The sequence below is a fragment of the Catharus ustulatus genome, chromosome 1 (assembly GCF_009819885.2).
Source record: "Catharus ustulatus isolate bCatUst1 chromosome 1, bCatUst1.pri.v2, whole genome shotgun sequence".
NCBI lineage: Eukaryota > Metazoa > Chordata > Aves > Passeriformes > Turdidae > Catharus > Catharus ustulatus.
The window spans coordinates 88,334,784-88,351,184 of record NC_046221.1 but is presented as its reverse complement, the minus strand read 5'-3'; the positions used below and the strand labels follow the sequence as shown (position 1 = coordinate 88,351,184).

At 35.1% G+C, this 16,401-nt stretch overlaps 1 protein-coding gene across 1 annotated transcript in view; it reads right to left on the bottom strand.

The window, feature by feature from the left end:
- ABCA13 (ATP binding cassette subfamily A member 13) overlaps positions 1–16,401 on the bottom strand; it is a 169,612-nt gene that overhangs the window by 116,326 nt on the left and 36,885 nt on the right. Inside the window, 6 exon segments of the mRNA XM_033058592.1 lie at positions 1,420–1,510; positions 2,126–2,239; positions 6,778–6,917; positions 8,389–8,566; positions 14,094–14,258; positions 16,041–16,235. Coding sequence (XP_032914483.1) covers positions 1,420–1,510; positions 2,126–2,239; positions 6,778–6,917; positions 8,389–8,566; positions 14,094–14,258; positions 16,041–16,235 — 883 coding nt within the window.

Below are 16,401 nucleotides of genomic sequence, written 5' to 3'. Positions count from 1 at the left end.
AGAAACAGAAAACCAATAAAAGCTGTATTTCAGGTACCTTTATTTATTTTATCTGTAGTCTTTACCCGGACTGTAAAGCAGACTTAATTATCTACATTTCCATAAAGTCAATTTTTCCAAAGCAGCGAGGGTCACAAAGTCCCTCTGTGGGGGTGCCTGAGAGCTCATCACTGCCCTCCTCCAGAAAGCAAGTGGAACAGATTTCTGTTTGTCTCATAACAGCCACTGAGCTGAAACCATACAGATCTGTCCTTTCTAACACAATCCTCCTCTAGGAAGTACCCTGCTCCCTTTGTCCGTGATGTTGCACTGTCTGTTGCTGCATTTTATCCCACTTTTCTCTGTTTCTTTTTCTCAAAACCATGAACTTTTCTTAAATGACACCAGACTCTGCTTCAGTACAGAGTTTTCCTTCTGGCACATGCTGGCAAGCATTTTAATGATCGTACACCTACCTTACTGACAACTGCATATACTGAATGTTTATTAAATTATCAAATTCTTATAAAATCGTTAAGTAGCTTAAATTTACAGCATAATCCTTTCTCTTCTCCTACTTAAATCCTTGAATATCCCAAATTTGTCAAAATAATGACTCCCCTTCTCCTCCATTAAGAACCATTCCCCTTGGGCTATCTACCTGACACTGGAGGCTCTCTGTCTGGCTGCCAGGGCTCACTATCAATGCAGCAAGGGAGCAGCCAGGGTGGCTGTTCCCAGGGGAGGCTGCCAGGCAGATGAAGGAATCAGGGACACTCCTTTCCCACCAGAGCTCGGACAGGGCAGCTCCCACCACTTCACACCTGCCTGTGCACCTGGGCCCACACTGCTTCCCACGGGCTGGTGTTCTGCCCTCAGCATCATCCCCTGGTCCCACTGGGATATCCCAGGGCTGAGGCTGACCCAGGGCTTGCTACTGACAGTGCAGCTCCCTGGTTATAATCCTCTCTCTCAGGCTTTTCTGAGGCTCAAGGATACCACACACAATTGATTCTGGATTAATGGAGAAAAATAAATAGAGAATTTTTGATCAAACTCGCTGACTGCATCCAATCTCTTTTTCTATGTATGTCCCTCAAAATTTACTACAAAAAATATTTCTACCTAACAGAACTGTGGCTACAAGGTTTATATTTCCCTTCACTCCTTTTAAGTATGGATGATATGTTTAAGACTCTCCCATGACACTTTTCCACTTCTGACTTGTTACAAATATTGTTTCAATATTTGAAATTCAAATTATCCAGACAACTCAAAAGAAAAAAGACAATTACATTTGAGACTAATTCAAGAGGGTAAAGCCTCTTATTACTTAACTTACGAATCACTTGTGTAGGTAAAATATTCAATTTCAACTAAATGTAGTTCTACGTTGAGGTCTAACAAGACTAACCATTACATGTACTTTCATATTCTTACCATATGTCTGCATTTTTTTAAGGAGTTTTTCTGTGTTGATATCCAAATTACTTTCTATGAAATGCTTTACAAAATTGTTTTGCAGGGCTTCCTGAAATGAAAAGTGATAGATGTTACCTTAGGTTTATCTTTTCTAAGAAAATACAATATACATATCTATTAATGTTCAGTCCATTACCAAGATTTCCTTCATGACACTGCAGCAGTCATTCAGCTTCTCCGTGCCTTTGGTCTTTCCCTCTTAAGAGGTTAACACCACACATTTCAAACAAATGGCAAGGGGTGGGGAAGAGATTTAGGAGAGGTGACAGGGGAAGGCACAAATACGTAGAATCGAAAAACTCCAGTAATAGGAATACCTTTTTCTTTTATAGTCAATGTTTTCCTCATCAGTTTTTTTTAATCAGCATCACATTTTGATGGCAAACATAAGAAATCAACAAACAACTACCAAGAACATTTTATTTCCCCTGTTGTTCAATGAGTAATGCTGGAGAGAGTGAGACAGCATTGCTTTTAACTATTTTCATGTCAGAAGTTTCTCAGCATCAGCCCATAAGTTCATAACCTAAAGTTAACCTGTGTCTTTTTCAACTCTTTTTAAATCTGAAGTCAGATATATGGGTGGTTTTGCATTTAGAGAAATACTGTCTATATCAAACAGCAAAAGGTTGGAAAATAAAAAGATCTCCCACAGTTCACCAACCTGTAGTCGTGAGACTGTAAGAACATTTCTACTGGTTTTGAAGATCTCTGACATCCTAAGCCACGTCTCAGAATAAGTCTTCAAGTTTTCCACAAAACCAAAAGTGAAATTGGCCTGAGGAAAAAAAAATAAATGGAAACAAATGAAGCGAAACATGTGCAAAGTAAATTTTAAGAAACAGAAAAAACTGGCATGCTTTAGACATTCTGCAACTCCTTCCCATTCCATTTTGAGAGTCAGCAATAATAATGTCCATGTTTCCTTTTTTTTACCTAAGAAATAAAAAGGGTTTTTTTTGATACCAAGCAATCAAAGTTTTCCTGGGCTCTGTATGTTTCCCATCTGAAGTATCATATAGACTTCTTTACTTTATAGTGCCTCATTCATAGAGAGTATCATGGGGGTGCTTGAGAAAGACAGAAAAAAGAAATGCAGTTAGGACATATTCAGAAGAAAGCCTCTCAGTTGTGGGTCTTTTATTCAAAGTAGTTTGACTGAGTACATAATAAAACTGAAATTTGAAAGCACAGTTCGGACAATAAATACAACTGATCAATCAATCTGTTTCAAAATACTCTCACAGGGAGAGACTTGAGTAAAGCAAAATATTTTCTGTCCCAGTCAAACACAGATTACAATTTCTCTCTTAGTAAATAACCAGCAATTTTTTTTCCAGCCTGTTTTAAACAGATCACAAGTATACTCAAGACTAGAAAATATTGCAGTATCTTTTTGTTAAATTGGTGTTATCAGTCACAGAAGTGCATTTAAGAACAATCCAGCATAGTTGTTATGATAAAAATTGTGACATTTTCCAGGAAAGAGTGTCTGCAGTGAGTTGTAAACTCCAATTTGGGACTATACTTTTTACAATAATTCCTGTTGAAAGTATACAATTTCTGCCATAGCATTTTAAGTGCTCTTTCAAAATCTCACTGTTAGCACAACATGAGAAAACAATTTCTGGTGGCTCTTTCTTCTTCTTTGTAACACAGAATGCCCTAAAGAGACCTTGCACGTAATTTTGTTTCCCTGAAAAACATGATGCATTTAACTTCTATGAGAATCTACATTCCACTTCAAGGAGTGATCATTCATTATTATTAAAGTGATTCTAAATGTTAAACTAAATCTGCTGTCAAATAGACTAAATAAACTCTTCTGATCAGAAGTAACACAGAAATCTCATGGATTGAAGCCCCCAGACCAGGCATGATGAAGTGACATGATGAAGGAGACCAGGAAGGCTGCAAAGGTGGCAAACAGGGAGTCTAGGAGATTGCTTTCTCCCCAGGACACAGCAACCACAGTTCACATCAGAGCACAAGGAGATCAAACTTTCAGACACCACTAGAAACTATTATACCAAGCAGCTTGTAAGATCTGGGCTCAGTAGAGCTTATTGTTTCTTAACTTGGTTCTGAACAGTACAAAGGAATAATTTTTGTGCTGCAATTGTTTCAAAGAGCTACAGTAACTATAATGTGCTTGTATTCACCTACTCATACAAAAAATAAAAAAAATTACTGCAGCATGGATTTTTGGAAAATATGAACTTTCTAAAACGTAGGCACTTATTTGGAAGAAAGTAAGAGCAACAAAGTGGTAAGTTGCGTGCAGAAGGTACAGAGTCTAAGGCAGCGTAGAGGAAACTGAACAAGTACCTACTGCCTATAAAAAAAGATTTGAGGAAGACTACATGCATACAATCACACACTACAAAGCATGAAAACACCAGAAAACTTCATTTCAAAGGAAGGCTACACCCAAGTTGGAAAAGGAAAAGGAAAAAAAAGGAAAAGGAAAAGGAAAACAAATCCGGGGTGCGGGGGAAGAGTTAGTTTAAAAGCAGTTTGGCTTTTTCATTCATGACCGTAGGCATTGGGAAGTTCCAGTGTCAGAAGCCTTCCCCATGAAGAACACTTTAGGAATCTGTGTCTAACTGAAGCAGCAGTAGAATATAAAGTCATACAACTTAACAAAATGAACAATAAGTAATTTCCAGGAAAAGAATTCCAGAAGTACTCAAGGATTAAATAGCTGAACTACTCACTGTAGTGTAACCTCCTGATTAAAATTCCCTTCTTATGAGGGAAGCAGAAAATAACAAATGCAAAGCTATTTATAAAGATGTTAAGAGAACCAGAGGATTGCAGTCTAATAATTCTGAAAACTAAATAAGTTTTAATTTTTTATACTAATAATAATAGTAGTAAATAGAGAATAGAAATAATTAGACCTGGGAGATAAAAACATAGAATATTTAAATAGAAGGTGCCACAGTCTGAAATGGAAGAATAAGGAATTGAGGAAGAAATGATTGATGCAGAACTCACCATAGGCACAATAAATACGAGGAATTCATATAACTCAAAAAAGCAATTGGACAAATTATAGCAGCAAAGTCCAGGCAAGCCTGACCCTAAAGTTTTTGCAAATAGCAGAAAATTCTTCAAAAGTGATTGCTGAATATAAGATCAATTCTGAAAATCTTCTAAAATAAGAAATACTTCCATGAGATCAGTTCATCAGTGGCAAAAAAAACCACTTAGTTGTGAAAGCAAATATCAAAGACATCACATGTGGCCTTTAAACTCCTGGATGCCAGTTGGCACTGAACTGTTTTACCCTCAGTCATCACCACAGCCTGTTTCTGTGACTGTCACCACCATCACTCCACAGCAGAATCCCTCCCTACTCTGAAACTCAAGCCCAGCAACCTCACAGTTTATCAAAGAATGGCCAATTACACAGTTTCAAATTTAATAGCCCATGTGGAAAACTTAGAGAATATGTCAGAGTATAAAAACAGCAGTATTCTTCAAAGCTGTAATCTGTTACTTTTTTCTTCCAGTAAATAGGTGGCATATTGCCACACAGTCTAAAGGAAACTAGAACTGTTCCAATTTCAGTAGGAGATCAGGTTCGTAGGGGCTACAGGGTTGGGGTTTAGTAGCAATATTTGAGACACTGGGGACAGTACTTTGCATTTAAACTTTGTGTTGAAGCAATAGCTGAGATTTCTGTGACAAAAACAAGGAAATTTCCCACTACTTTCATATTTACACATAAACAGATACCCACATTCATAACTCATGTTATATTCACAGGACTGGGAAATGGGGCAAGAGCATATTTACAGAGATTTCTGAATAAGTTGATGGAAATTTTGTGAGCCTGAGAATATATAAGTAGAATAAGAGTTTCTATTAGAAATCTTTGTATTTTTCCAGAGCATTAAACCCCACCCCACAAAAAACAGTCACTCAACCGACAAACCCAAAAAACCAACCCACAAGCCAACTTCTTTCTGAACTGTATTATTCAGTCCAGATTTCACTAAAAGGTCTATGGGGTAATATTCTGTATGTGAAGATATTCGTCTTTCCTACAGATTTTTTTCAAGAGTGGAGGTTTGGCATACTAATTGGCAAAAAAAAAGTGGAAATGTTTTAAGTGTTATATTCTAAATGTATATGTAACATAGATATGTAATATAAGTTCAAAAATATATGTAATATTTATAATTTCTTATATCTTATTTTTTATAGAATTTTCATCTAGAAACATCAGGAACAACTTTACTTATAGCTGACTAGAAATTTTAAATTAATTATGCTGTACTTCAGAGCAATAAACAATGTTCCCCAAATTACTTTATCTAACTGCATGGTATGATAACATTCAATCCTTTTTTTCAATTCAGAACAGAAACTATAAAGTTATGTACTATGTGCTATCTAAAATGGGGGGTTTAGCTTAGGTTTTTATTATTCTTTTAGAGCACAAATCACAAAGTTTTCAATTTACAGAGAATACAGTTACCATCACATTTAAAGTTATTATGGTCTTTTTGTGTATCACTTACAAGCAGCATTTTTTTTCCCAAATTTCCATTCTTGCAATAACTAATATTGCAAGGTAAAAGTAATATATTTAGAATATCAATGCAAAATTTGCAGAGAAATCCAAAACAAGTCATAAACCCTTCTCTTACAGAAATACCTCTAAGTGTCATTGTCAATAACCACACTCAAGACAGAGCACCAACCATAGCAGAACTGCAAAGATAGTAGAACTCTTGAATCCCATCATCAGGGTCCACACATACAGCCCCTCAGTCATGACTGTCACTTAACTACTGATGTTAGAAACAAACAATAAGGATGAACTATAGATTCCTCAATATTTGTTTTTTTCTCAATTCAGCTCAGTGACTCCCTAGAACAGGTCTTTTTCCCTGGGGGCATCCCTTCCCAGAAGTCCCTAGGCTGCCCCATTACAGTTCCCATGATAAGAAAACGTGGAAGGCAAAAGCTTCCCTAACCATGAGCACCCTACACCTTGATCCTGCATGATTCACATGACACTTCTGCTAACATGTCCTTTTTAATCTTTCTATACATGATTTAAAGGACTTTGAGAAAAATTCTGCTTTTCACAGTGAGTTTGAACCACTGTAACAGGTAGGATAAAAGTTAAGAGAAGCATTAAGTTTAAAGTGGAAAACAGGTGAGACCTCAGGGTTGGATCTATTTTTCTGAAAGGCAATTATCCTGTTGCTTCTGCCTACCTGGAGAGAAGTGGACTTTTAAAATGAATTACAAAGACAAAATCAATACACAGAAATAGCAGCATTTTTTGATACTCACCTTCTCCATCACCAGGTCAATCATGTTGATGTTTGAATTGTACAGTATCTTCCCATGTAATAAAGGTTTCAGGAAAGTCCATAGCAAAGCCCCATTAGGAGCCTGCAAAATCTCCTGATAAAGCTTCAAGCAAAAAGGAGCTGCAAAAACAAAGACAGACTCACAATTAAGGTGGAAAACACATGAAATTGAAATTTTTTTATTCAAATAAAAGCTTGAGTCTTATTTTAGAAACATCCTGTTTCTAGTACTCTGAAGAAATATTAAATAATGTCATTAACTCCTCAAGGAAGACAAATCTTTTTACATAATGGAGAATTAGGCCAAAAACCACTTAAACTCCTGACAAAAGTTAAAGAAAGAAATGTCAGAAGTGTTTCATTAAGAAAGGCCAATTCTTTGCCCAAATTTTTACTTTCTTGAATGAAATAATCATTACTAAACACAATTCTTGCTGAACAACAGCAAAGAATAAAGAGGCTACAGGTTGGCCAGACAGAAATGTCAATAGACTGAGGACACAGAAGACTTGCTAATCTGGGTTTGCTGTGACCTTCAGAAAGTCATTTGGAAGTATCTGGTATACACAAAATACACACAAATTAATCCCTGAAGCAGTATGAATCAAGTTTCTGTGGTTTCATTTTTCTTTTTTAATTTTCATTTTCCATTTCCCCATGTTCCAATTTGTAAAATATGGGCAACAGTATTAATTCATTCATGGAAATGTTGGAACTAACTGATAACTTAAATATTTCAGAGTCCTATGGAAAAAAAAGGTCTTGTGGCACAACAGAGTTGTGACAAGTTGGGACAAAAGAAAAAAAAAAGATCAAGAAACAGTGGTTCTGGCCTAATCTGTCTAATCAGCCATCCAGCTGACTTAATTCTTCCAACAGGAAAGGCAGAGCTGCCTGCTTACCACTACATCCCACACATGTGAGAAGGCCAAAGTAGAGCTCTGGCTCCCTCCCAAGGGTCCCAGCCAAGCCAGGAGCAATTTCTGTAGAAACCAATAGATGACAGTCTAGTGTCCCTAGTGACACTCTATCACTGTATTCTTCTCCTCAGGGCCACCTGAGGCACTAACAAGGTTATTAACAATATTAAAATTAATCAGGGTAAGTCAAATGTGTATTGAGGAAAGGGAGCAAAGGTGAAACTATATGAGAGCTAAGGGATTTTTCTTAGCACTTGACAAACAGAATAGGAATATCAACCATTTAAAAACTCGTTCTATCCAGAAGGTTTGCATATTTTACTGCTCAATAATACCACAGCTTTGTGTTCACCAAAGTCAAGCAGCAATAAATTCTCAATCTTGTATCTCAAAGATATGTTTTCAATACCAAGTGCTTTAAAAATGTTAATAAAAATGTCACAAAGAGAGGAATATTCTTATTTATTATTTGCAAATATAGAAAATAAACAGAATCTGTCTCACCCACAATTATCTCATGGCCACTTAACTTTTATTGATCAACACTTTGTGCTCAAGATGACAGTGTCAACTGAGATGTCAGTGGGTATATAAACATTTCAATTTAAGTGGGAAAAATTTTTCTTAACTCTGAATTCATACTGCAACTTGCCATTGATATTTTTTCTTACTTGAGTCTTCAGGAATGCCATATTTTGCCATATTGTCCTCCAAAAGTCCCATGATTCTGGGCATGTCTATGAACAGTTTTGCATTGCTGAAAAATGAAGATTCTTCTTTACACACTGCCTTGATTACAGACTCCAGGGATCCAACAGCTGAACTTCTGAACTGCCCACCTTGCAAAAACTAGAACAAATGAACAAAAACACAGATGAATCAAAGTTGCTTTAAGTAGCTTTGAGGAGTAGCCCTGGTGTTCTGTCAATATTGACGTCTAAGGAGACTGACAAAATTAGCCTGTTGAAACAGCCTATTAGGATGAGGGCCTGCTGTGACCATTTCTGTTCTTTTGATCTATTATGGGGAAAGGTAATGTAGTTTTAATTGTCAAGATTCTCAGTGAAAGACAGTAGTATAATGTGCTACACTGAAATGTGAAAAATACTGTGTAGCAGTTAGGAAGAAAAGGAATGAAAACATCAAGAGAACTGGACTATAGATCCCCTGATTCCAATGCCAGTTTTTACAAAATGTGTTCTTCCTGGTAGCTTATTATAGCAGAAACAATCAAAGCCATTTTGCTATGACCAGTTACAGTGAAGACAGTTGCTAATAAGAAAAAAAACATATATTCAGATGCACATGCCCTAAAAGCTTATTTTTCAAGTACATCTTTTAACTTGTAAGATGTGCTTGCTGTTTTTGCACATCTTGAGTCATATCAGCATTTATTATTGCCATTTGTTCATGACTAGTTTACTCCTAACGAGAAGAGAGAGCAATCTGACTGCTTTTATGGGTTGAGCACCACCATTCACCACATTCAAAAAGAAAGAACAACGACAATAGTCTCATCCTCTGTGCAGCTCCACTTTTCAAATAATGGGCTCAATTGTAAGTGATATCTCATGGAAGTCTGTACAGGTGCACAGCTCTGAGAGGACACAACTGCAAGGCATCGAGCTGCTGCGGGGCAGCTGAAGAGTGCACAGGCTCGCCTGATACTCATTACCGCTGCAGATGCTTGTCAAGAAAGGCATAACTAGACTATCAGACATCATTTGAAGACTCCACAACTGGCAAGGGGAAAAAATGCTGTGATATGTCAAACATGCACATTCGGCACTGAAAAAAATTAGCATTTTATGGTTGGGATTTTTTTAAACAGAAGAGTCAATTTTCAAAGTAATACAGCACTTTACATAAAGACATAATCACAGACAGTTTGGAAATTGCGCTGTTAGAAACAGTTTATCCTGATCAATGCATTTATTGAAGTGCCAGGTGCTTCTTTAGTAATCCTGGAGAAGCATTAGTAAGTGTTTAAAACTCAGTGTTAGCTGCTCCCAAAAATCTTACTTTTAGCATAACAGTTTCAGCACAGAGAAAAGTAAATAAATAATACCCATATTTCATAATACAATCACCAACAGCTCTTGAATGAATCTGCTGGCAATGGACTTCACTGGAGAAATAAACTTTATTTATGCACAATGTTGTATAAAATTGGTTATGAATCTTTATTAGTGACTGTTTGCACTAAAGGAATAAATGAGGTTTATTTCAGTCAAAGAGCACAAACGTGCTAATTAATTCCAGTTCCAATCAAAATAACTTGAAATTCAAGTAATGAATATTTATGTGGTAAGCTGCCCCTAACAGGCTACATCTACTTACTGTCTTTCAACTAAATATCCACTGACTCAAAAAGATATATTTCTTAAAATTTGTCTTTGATAAAGTATGAGAAATACATAGTAAGAATCTCACAAAATATTTTTTTTTATACAGAGTTATCTTTTAACTAGTTGGTTTAGTTTAAACTGTAATCAAGACTGATGAATCCAAACAACCAGCCTCCTACAAACTAATCAGTCAAGCAAATCACTGTAACAAATTAATGGAAGAGGAAGGCTGGTATGGAAGATTAAAAGGTTATCTTGAACTAGATTTTCAAATCGAGGCAAGAATCTCATAGCATAGGAGCTTGTGACCTAACTGAACAGCTGTATGCCTAAAAAATGTTATGAATAAAAAAAAGAATTCACATGGAATAGAAATCTCAGCTACTCAGAAAAAGAAACTTAAAAGTCATACTGGGCTACAGCTCACACATAAATCTAAAATACATTCTGAATCATTGCACTAGAGAGAAAGAAAGAGAGAAAAAATAATGCAATTTTCCTGGAAAACTACAAAGAGCTAAAAGATAATGCAAAATTTGATGAAACCAAAGGGCCAAAGGAAACAAATTCAGAGAAATAGTTAATCCTGATTCTTGGGAAAAAAATATAAACAAAATGAAGTCTTTTTTGTCCTGAAATTGACAGGATCAGGGACATAATAGCAAAATTGCTGATTTGATTAAACAATTTTTCAGAAGCCTATCAAATTTAGATGGCACTATTTGAAAAGTACAAAAAATATGTATGCTCAAGAATGAGAAGTATTGTGATCCAGGAAATAATGGATATCTGGTTCTGATGTTTATTAGGGCATGATATCCAGTAAATTTTAAAGTGAAAAACATTAAAGACAAGAAATATTTGAGAAGTAAAATGTAATGCATTCTCAAGTTATGATTCCTGACCAAGACAACATATTTATGTGGAAGAGCAATTTCTTTCTATGCAAAAGATACATGCTGACTCAAATTTTGGTAAACTCTAAAAACCAATTAATATTCTTGCTCCAAAAAAATATTAATCATCATAAATACAACTGTTGATTAATAGTGGTGGGTAAAAAATGGTATTAAGAAGATATTGCAGGGAGCCTGTTAGAAAAGAAAGCACAGGATTACAGAGAAGTTATTAGTGTTATTCCTTTGAGCCCTGAAAGAAACAAATTGCCTAAATTTGCCTGTCATTTAATACCAGAAGGCATTGCAGAAGAAAAGAAGATCAGAATGCAATATGGCAAAAAAACCAAATAAGTAATTCAAAGCAAATTGACTAGAAAGATAACCAGTGCAAAATGTCATTTATTAACTGAAATCATGAGATGTTGCTCATCCTTAATCATCTAAGAGACAAAACTGTGTGCAGTTTATGAAAAAGTTGAATGCAAGTTTAGGAAAGTAATTTTAGTAGGTATAGGCAAGAATGAGCAGGCTACAAGAATCATCAGCTGTAATTCCCCTCAAACACTGTACATATTTTCTTCTTCCAGACATTGATTAGCCTTAAACCAGCATGCCAAAATGATACTAGGCAGTCTTAAGCAACTGAGAGCTTAATATAAAAGAAAAAGCTAAAGTAAAAAACAAATGCTAAAATAAGTCACTTCAACCTATCAAAACAGAGGACCACAAACATATGGGCAAGCAATACAACTTAAAAATACTACAAAACATTTATGATTAAGGAATAAACATAGTAGCCACAAATAAACCTAAGTCAGAATTTTATTCATTTAAAACCCCAGCAGGTTGTTCTACAATGATAGGTTCAACAGAGAATTTGTTCAAGTTAATGGAAGGATTAGTGTGAGGCCACCTCTCACAATTAACGGCATTCAGCAACTCAGGAAGTCCCCTGCAGCTTATCTATTGATGAGTGACAAGCATCCAAAAATTAGGTATGAAAATACAACCAAAAAATTTCAAACAGCAAAACAAGCAAAAATCGTGATCGAAATCAGCAGTGTTTTTCCACAGGGAGTTATCCATTCACTGTCAGTTTTTAACAGTGTTTATGTTCTAGTTAATGCTGATGGGTAGATAATGAGTTTGTATATCATCTTTTATTACAATATGTGTACCTTTTCAATACAATTTCACATTTTACAGTTCTATGAAAGTTATTTCTTCCTTTTCATTTTTACTTTTAGATAGAAATCCATGTGCATAGTTGACAATTACTTTATTACCTCTTTCATTACAGAAGTATTTTTTTTAATCAACTTCAATGTCTTTCTGACAAAGGTCCGCATATTTTACCCTAAAAACATTTACATTCTTCATCTGATAATCTTTCAGTGTCACTGAACTACTTTGTTCTTGGCAATCATGAAAGCAAAAATCCAGAAAGATGAACTCTTTTGGAAATAGAAGAATACATTTAAGGAGCAATATATGAGCAATATATGCATTTTTGTGGAGCACTTATTCAATAGCACAAGCTTGGCCACCATAGAAAAGAAGCAAAAAGTAATCAATAATTAAAACCTTTTGGAAAGCATTAAAAAAAAATCGTCAAGTTAAACATGAAAAAAAAAGGACGTTTTTATTTTTACTAGTCTTCAAAATTTAAACAAAAGTTACAGAGACAGAAGAGCCCTTGAAATCACAAATGTAATTTATTAATAAAATAGGCACTGATTATTTTAATCCTCCACAAATTATTAGGTGACCAAAAAGCCCCAGCAATTTCACAAGAAAAAATGATTTAGTAAAACATTAGAAAATAAAGAATGTTTTAAAAAAAGTGATCAAAAAAGGTTAGAACTAAAAAAGAATAAAAAATCCAAGGTTAAATCTATCGTAAATTACAGGATTATAGGGGTGGCCATCTAGCAAAGCTTAAAACTGTGAGCAGATAGCCCTCTGCTGTTCCATTTGTTCTTTTGCAAGCTTTTTTTTCAACAGCACCTTCTGAGAGGCTCTTCTATCAAATAACAGACTTTGGGATTTCAGTCCAAAAAAGAATATTTCATTTACTGGAAGGAAAATCCGACACAAACAGAGCTAGTTTTAAAAAAGCAGAAAAGAATGCAGGTGTCTGATGAAAGTCACCATGCACTGCAGCAGCCAAAGAATTACCCCAAAAACAGAGGCTCAAAACTGATAGATGCTCTAGAACAGCATTTTTCAATATGTCTCTATCACACAGATTAGAAGATCTTGAAAAAGATCTCACTAAGAAAAATCATAATTAGGACATTGTTTGCTCTGTATTCTAGCAATAAACCAGATTGCATGTTTACCACTGTGGGATCTTTTAGAGGTTTGCAATTTTAAGCCAGATCCAATCCTCAAGTTTCCGCAAAGGACAACAAAGCCAGAAGGTAATGCCATGGGGTCTTCCTATGGAATTGGAACCTGATTAGACACAGAAATCTTTCTGATGACTCAACACTAGATGCACCACTGTGCTAGCTGTGAAGACATGCATACAGCAACTGCCCAACTGCCCTTAAAGGCAGGGACAAAAGAAATTCCTCACACCTCATGCCACTTTTTTTTAAAAATGTCAAGCAGAAACTCCACACAAATGCCTTAGGTGACACAAACAGAAACATGTGGCAGAAACGAGAACTGCATAGGCTGTCTTGTGCTCATATTCTTTAAAAAAAGCAAAGCTATTTCTTGTAAACAAAATAAGAATCTGCTCTAAAAAAAAAAAAAAAAACAAAAAAACCAACAAAAAACTAACAAATAAAAAACACTATTAGCTGAAAAGGCCTGGTTAGCTATCTCCAAATCTCAGATAATAGATAATTATGTTAGTCAGCTGACAAACACTGAAGTAACTTTTGCTAGGATATCATAAGTTAAGAAAAAACAAAAAAATTATGACAGAAACAACACATCAGAATTATCAGACTGCTAGAGAGAGACCAAATAAATCTTCCTAGGGTTTATGGACTCTCCTCTGCATTCCCTACTTTCTAGGAAATAATTCCTATTAGTGTGCCTCCTTACTAAGCACATATCCCTGCCTAATCACCTCACAAGGGGAATTAATTTTGCATATTGAAATCCTACGCATACCTGCTGCAATGCGGAGATGTCAAGCACACCAATATTTTGAATTCCTTGGAGGAACAATGGAAGCTTTTCCACGACATGGTGAACTTTGTTGAGAAGTGAACTGATACTAGAAACCACATCCAGTAGCATATTTAATACATTGCCTATCTCAGGTGGTGTCTGGACCTTGGAAAAGAAGGAAAAAAAACACAACAGGAAATTCCAGTTAGAAACAAATATTTGCCTTTCAATTAAACACTCAAAATTATTCACTCTTTTCTTAAAACTGATTATACAATGTTCCTACAATCCATGTTTAACAAAATTACTTTTGATATAACTCCACAGTTACTCTTAGATTAAGTTGAAGAGTTCTCCGTAATGTAAGGTTAGATCTGGCTTATGACAAATCATAAATTAATATTCAGATAACATGTTTACACCTGCCAAATTGAAGACAGCTTTCCAACCCAAGATGCTAATGGGATTTGCAACATTCTATCCTTTTAGAATCCAGTGTAAATGGAAACTTTTCCTTCACTTTAAAAATGTTTAATGAGATAATTTCATATTTTAAAAATAATTTGTAAGTCAAATTAAGTCTAGATACCACTTTTATTGCTTACTATGACCCCTAAACTAACTAACTTTTCCTGCCACACTCTTCTTGCCTTGAATTTTTCATGCCCAAAATAATTGTGTGCATTTTATTACCTACTTGACCTAAGTTCAATTGGCTGCTTGCTATTTCCACCATGTAAATTTGTCATTATGGATTTTCTCTCTGTTCCCTTTGTTTTGGGGATTAGTTAAATGATAAGATAATGCAAACTGATTCATTGTTACCTGTCTATGCAAAATAATAAAACCACAATAATCTCATTATATAGTTTCAGTATTTCCTCTGATTATCTATTTTATATCCATCTTTGTCTTCCTACTACAATGTCTGGTTGATTTTCTTCTCAGCCTCCACCAGCTCTTACATTATTAAAAAAAAAAAAAACAACAAAATTCTAAGACACCCATTAAAAATTTTATTTGGCTAAAAAAGTAGTAGAACTTCCATTATAATTAGGATGAGCCAACAACATTTTTTCCCCCTTTGCTAGGACTTGAATAGGTTTCTGAAGAGTTCAGTAGAAACACTCATCAGAATAAGCACTGGATTATTTTCTTCTATTTTTTTTACTTTCTGGGTTTGCAGATAATTCAGGAAGTAAAATTTTTTCCTCTGGTTTCTTTATCTATTATGGGAAATGTTCTTGTTTATAAAATTCTATGTCTAACCTGCTTAACTGAGCATGCAGTATCCAGAATACAACCAGACCCCTATGGTTTTAAAAAAAAAACAACATTCTTTCTCACAATATTTCAGCTATTCATACTGAATAGAACATTTTTATGTTCCGTCAATCAATTACCCCAAAAAGAACTGAACTAAATGTCTTCTAACTATCCCATTCAATAATTCTGTTCTTACAGATAAAACCATTATTTTACTGAATACCCATACTAGATTCCAGATTATCTACAGTTGTACAGATAATGCAGTTGCAGACATTTGCATCTGCAGTGCTATGAATTCTTCCTAGAAAATAATTTTGTCTTTCTTGTGATGTGAGCTCCTATGCTGGTTTTGGTACAAATGCTGTCAGATCAAGCTTCCATTCTTACAAATAATGAAGTGAACAATTGCATGAAAAGCAAACTCTGTTAAAGATTAATAAAACTGTCTCTAACCTCCTGTATTTTCTGCAAAGTTTTCATAATTAACCCCTCAGTGATAATTTTCCTGAGGAAGCATCTGTCATCCCCATTCTTCAACTAGTTTTGGGGAGCCAAAGACAAAAAAATGCCATATGTTCACTGTTTGCTTTCACAGAGAAAGAACATCTGAAGAAATAACAGAAATATTAATTTACCTACCTGTATGTTTCATACTACCTTCAAATAAAAACATCTTACCTTGTACATGATGTGACGTACATTCAAATTTTGTATAATCAATACAAACATGGTATACAAGTCCAGTGCTGGTAAAGAACATAATTCTTCCACTACCAGGGAAGTTCTATTGTTTTCAGGCAGCTTTATCAGTAGGCTAAGTACTTCTTCATCACATCTTCCAGTTAAGGCTACCACAAAGGCACTGTAAAGCACCTATCACAACATATGTGTATTAAAATTTTTTCTCCCTGAAATACATCACCTTTTTTTATAGTCAAGGTGAAAATTTGTATCACAGCAACATGACAATTTGCAGGCACCAACAGACCTGAAATAATAAACCATACAGCTTTATATCAGATTGCTATGTTCTTAATTT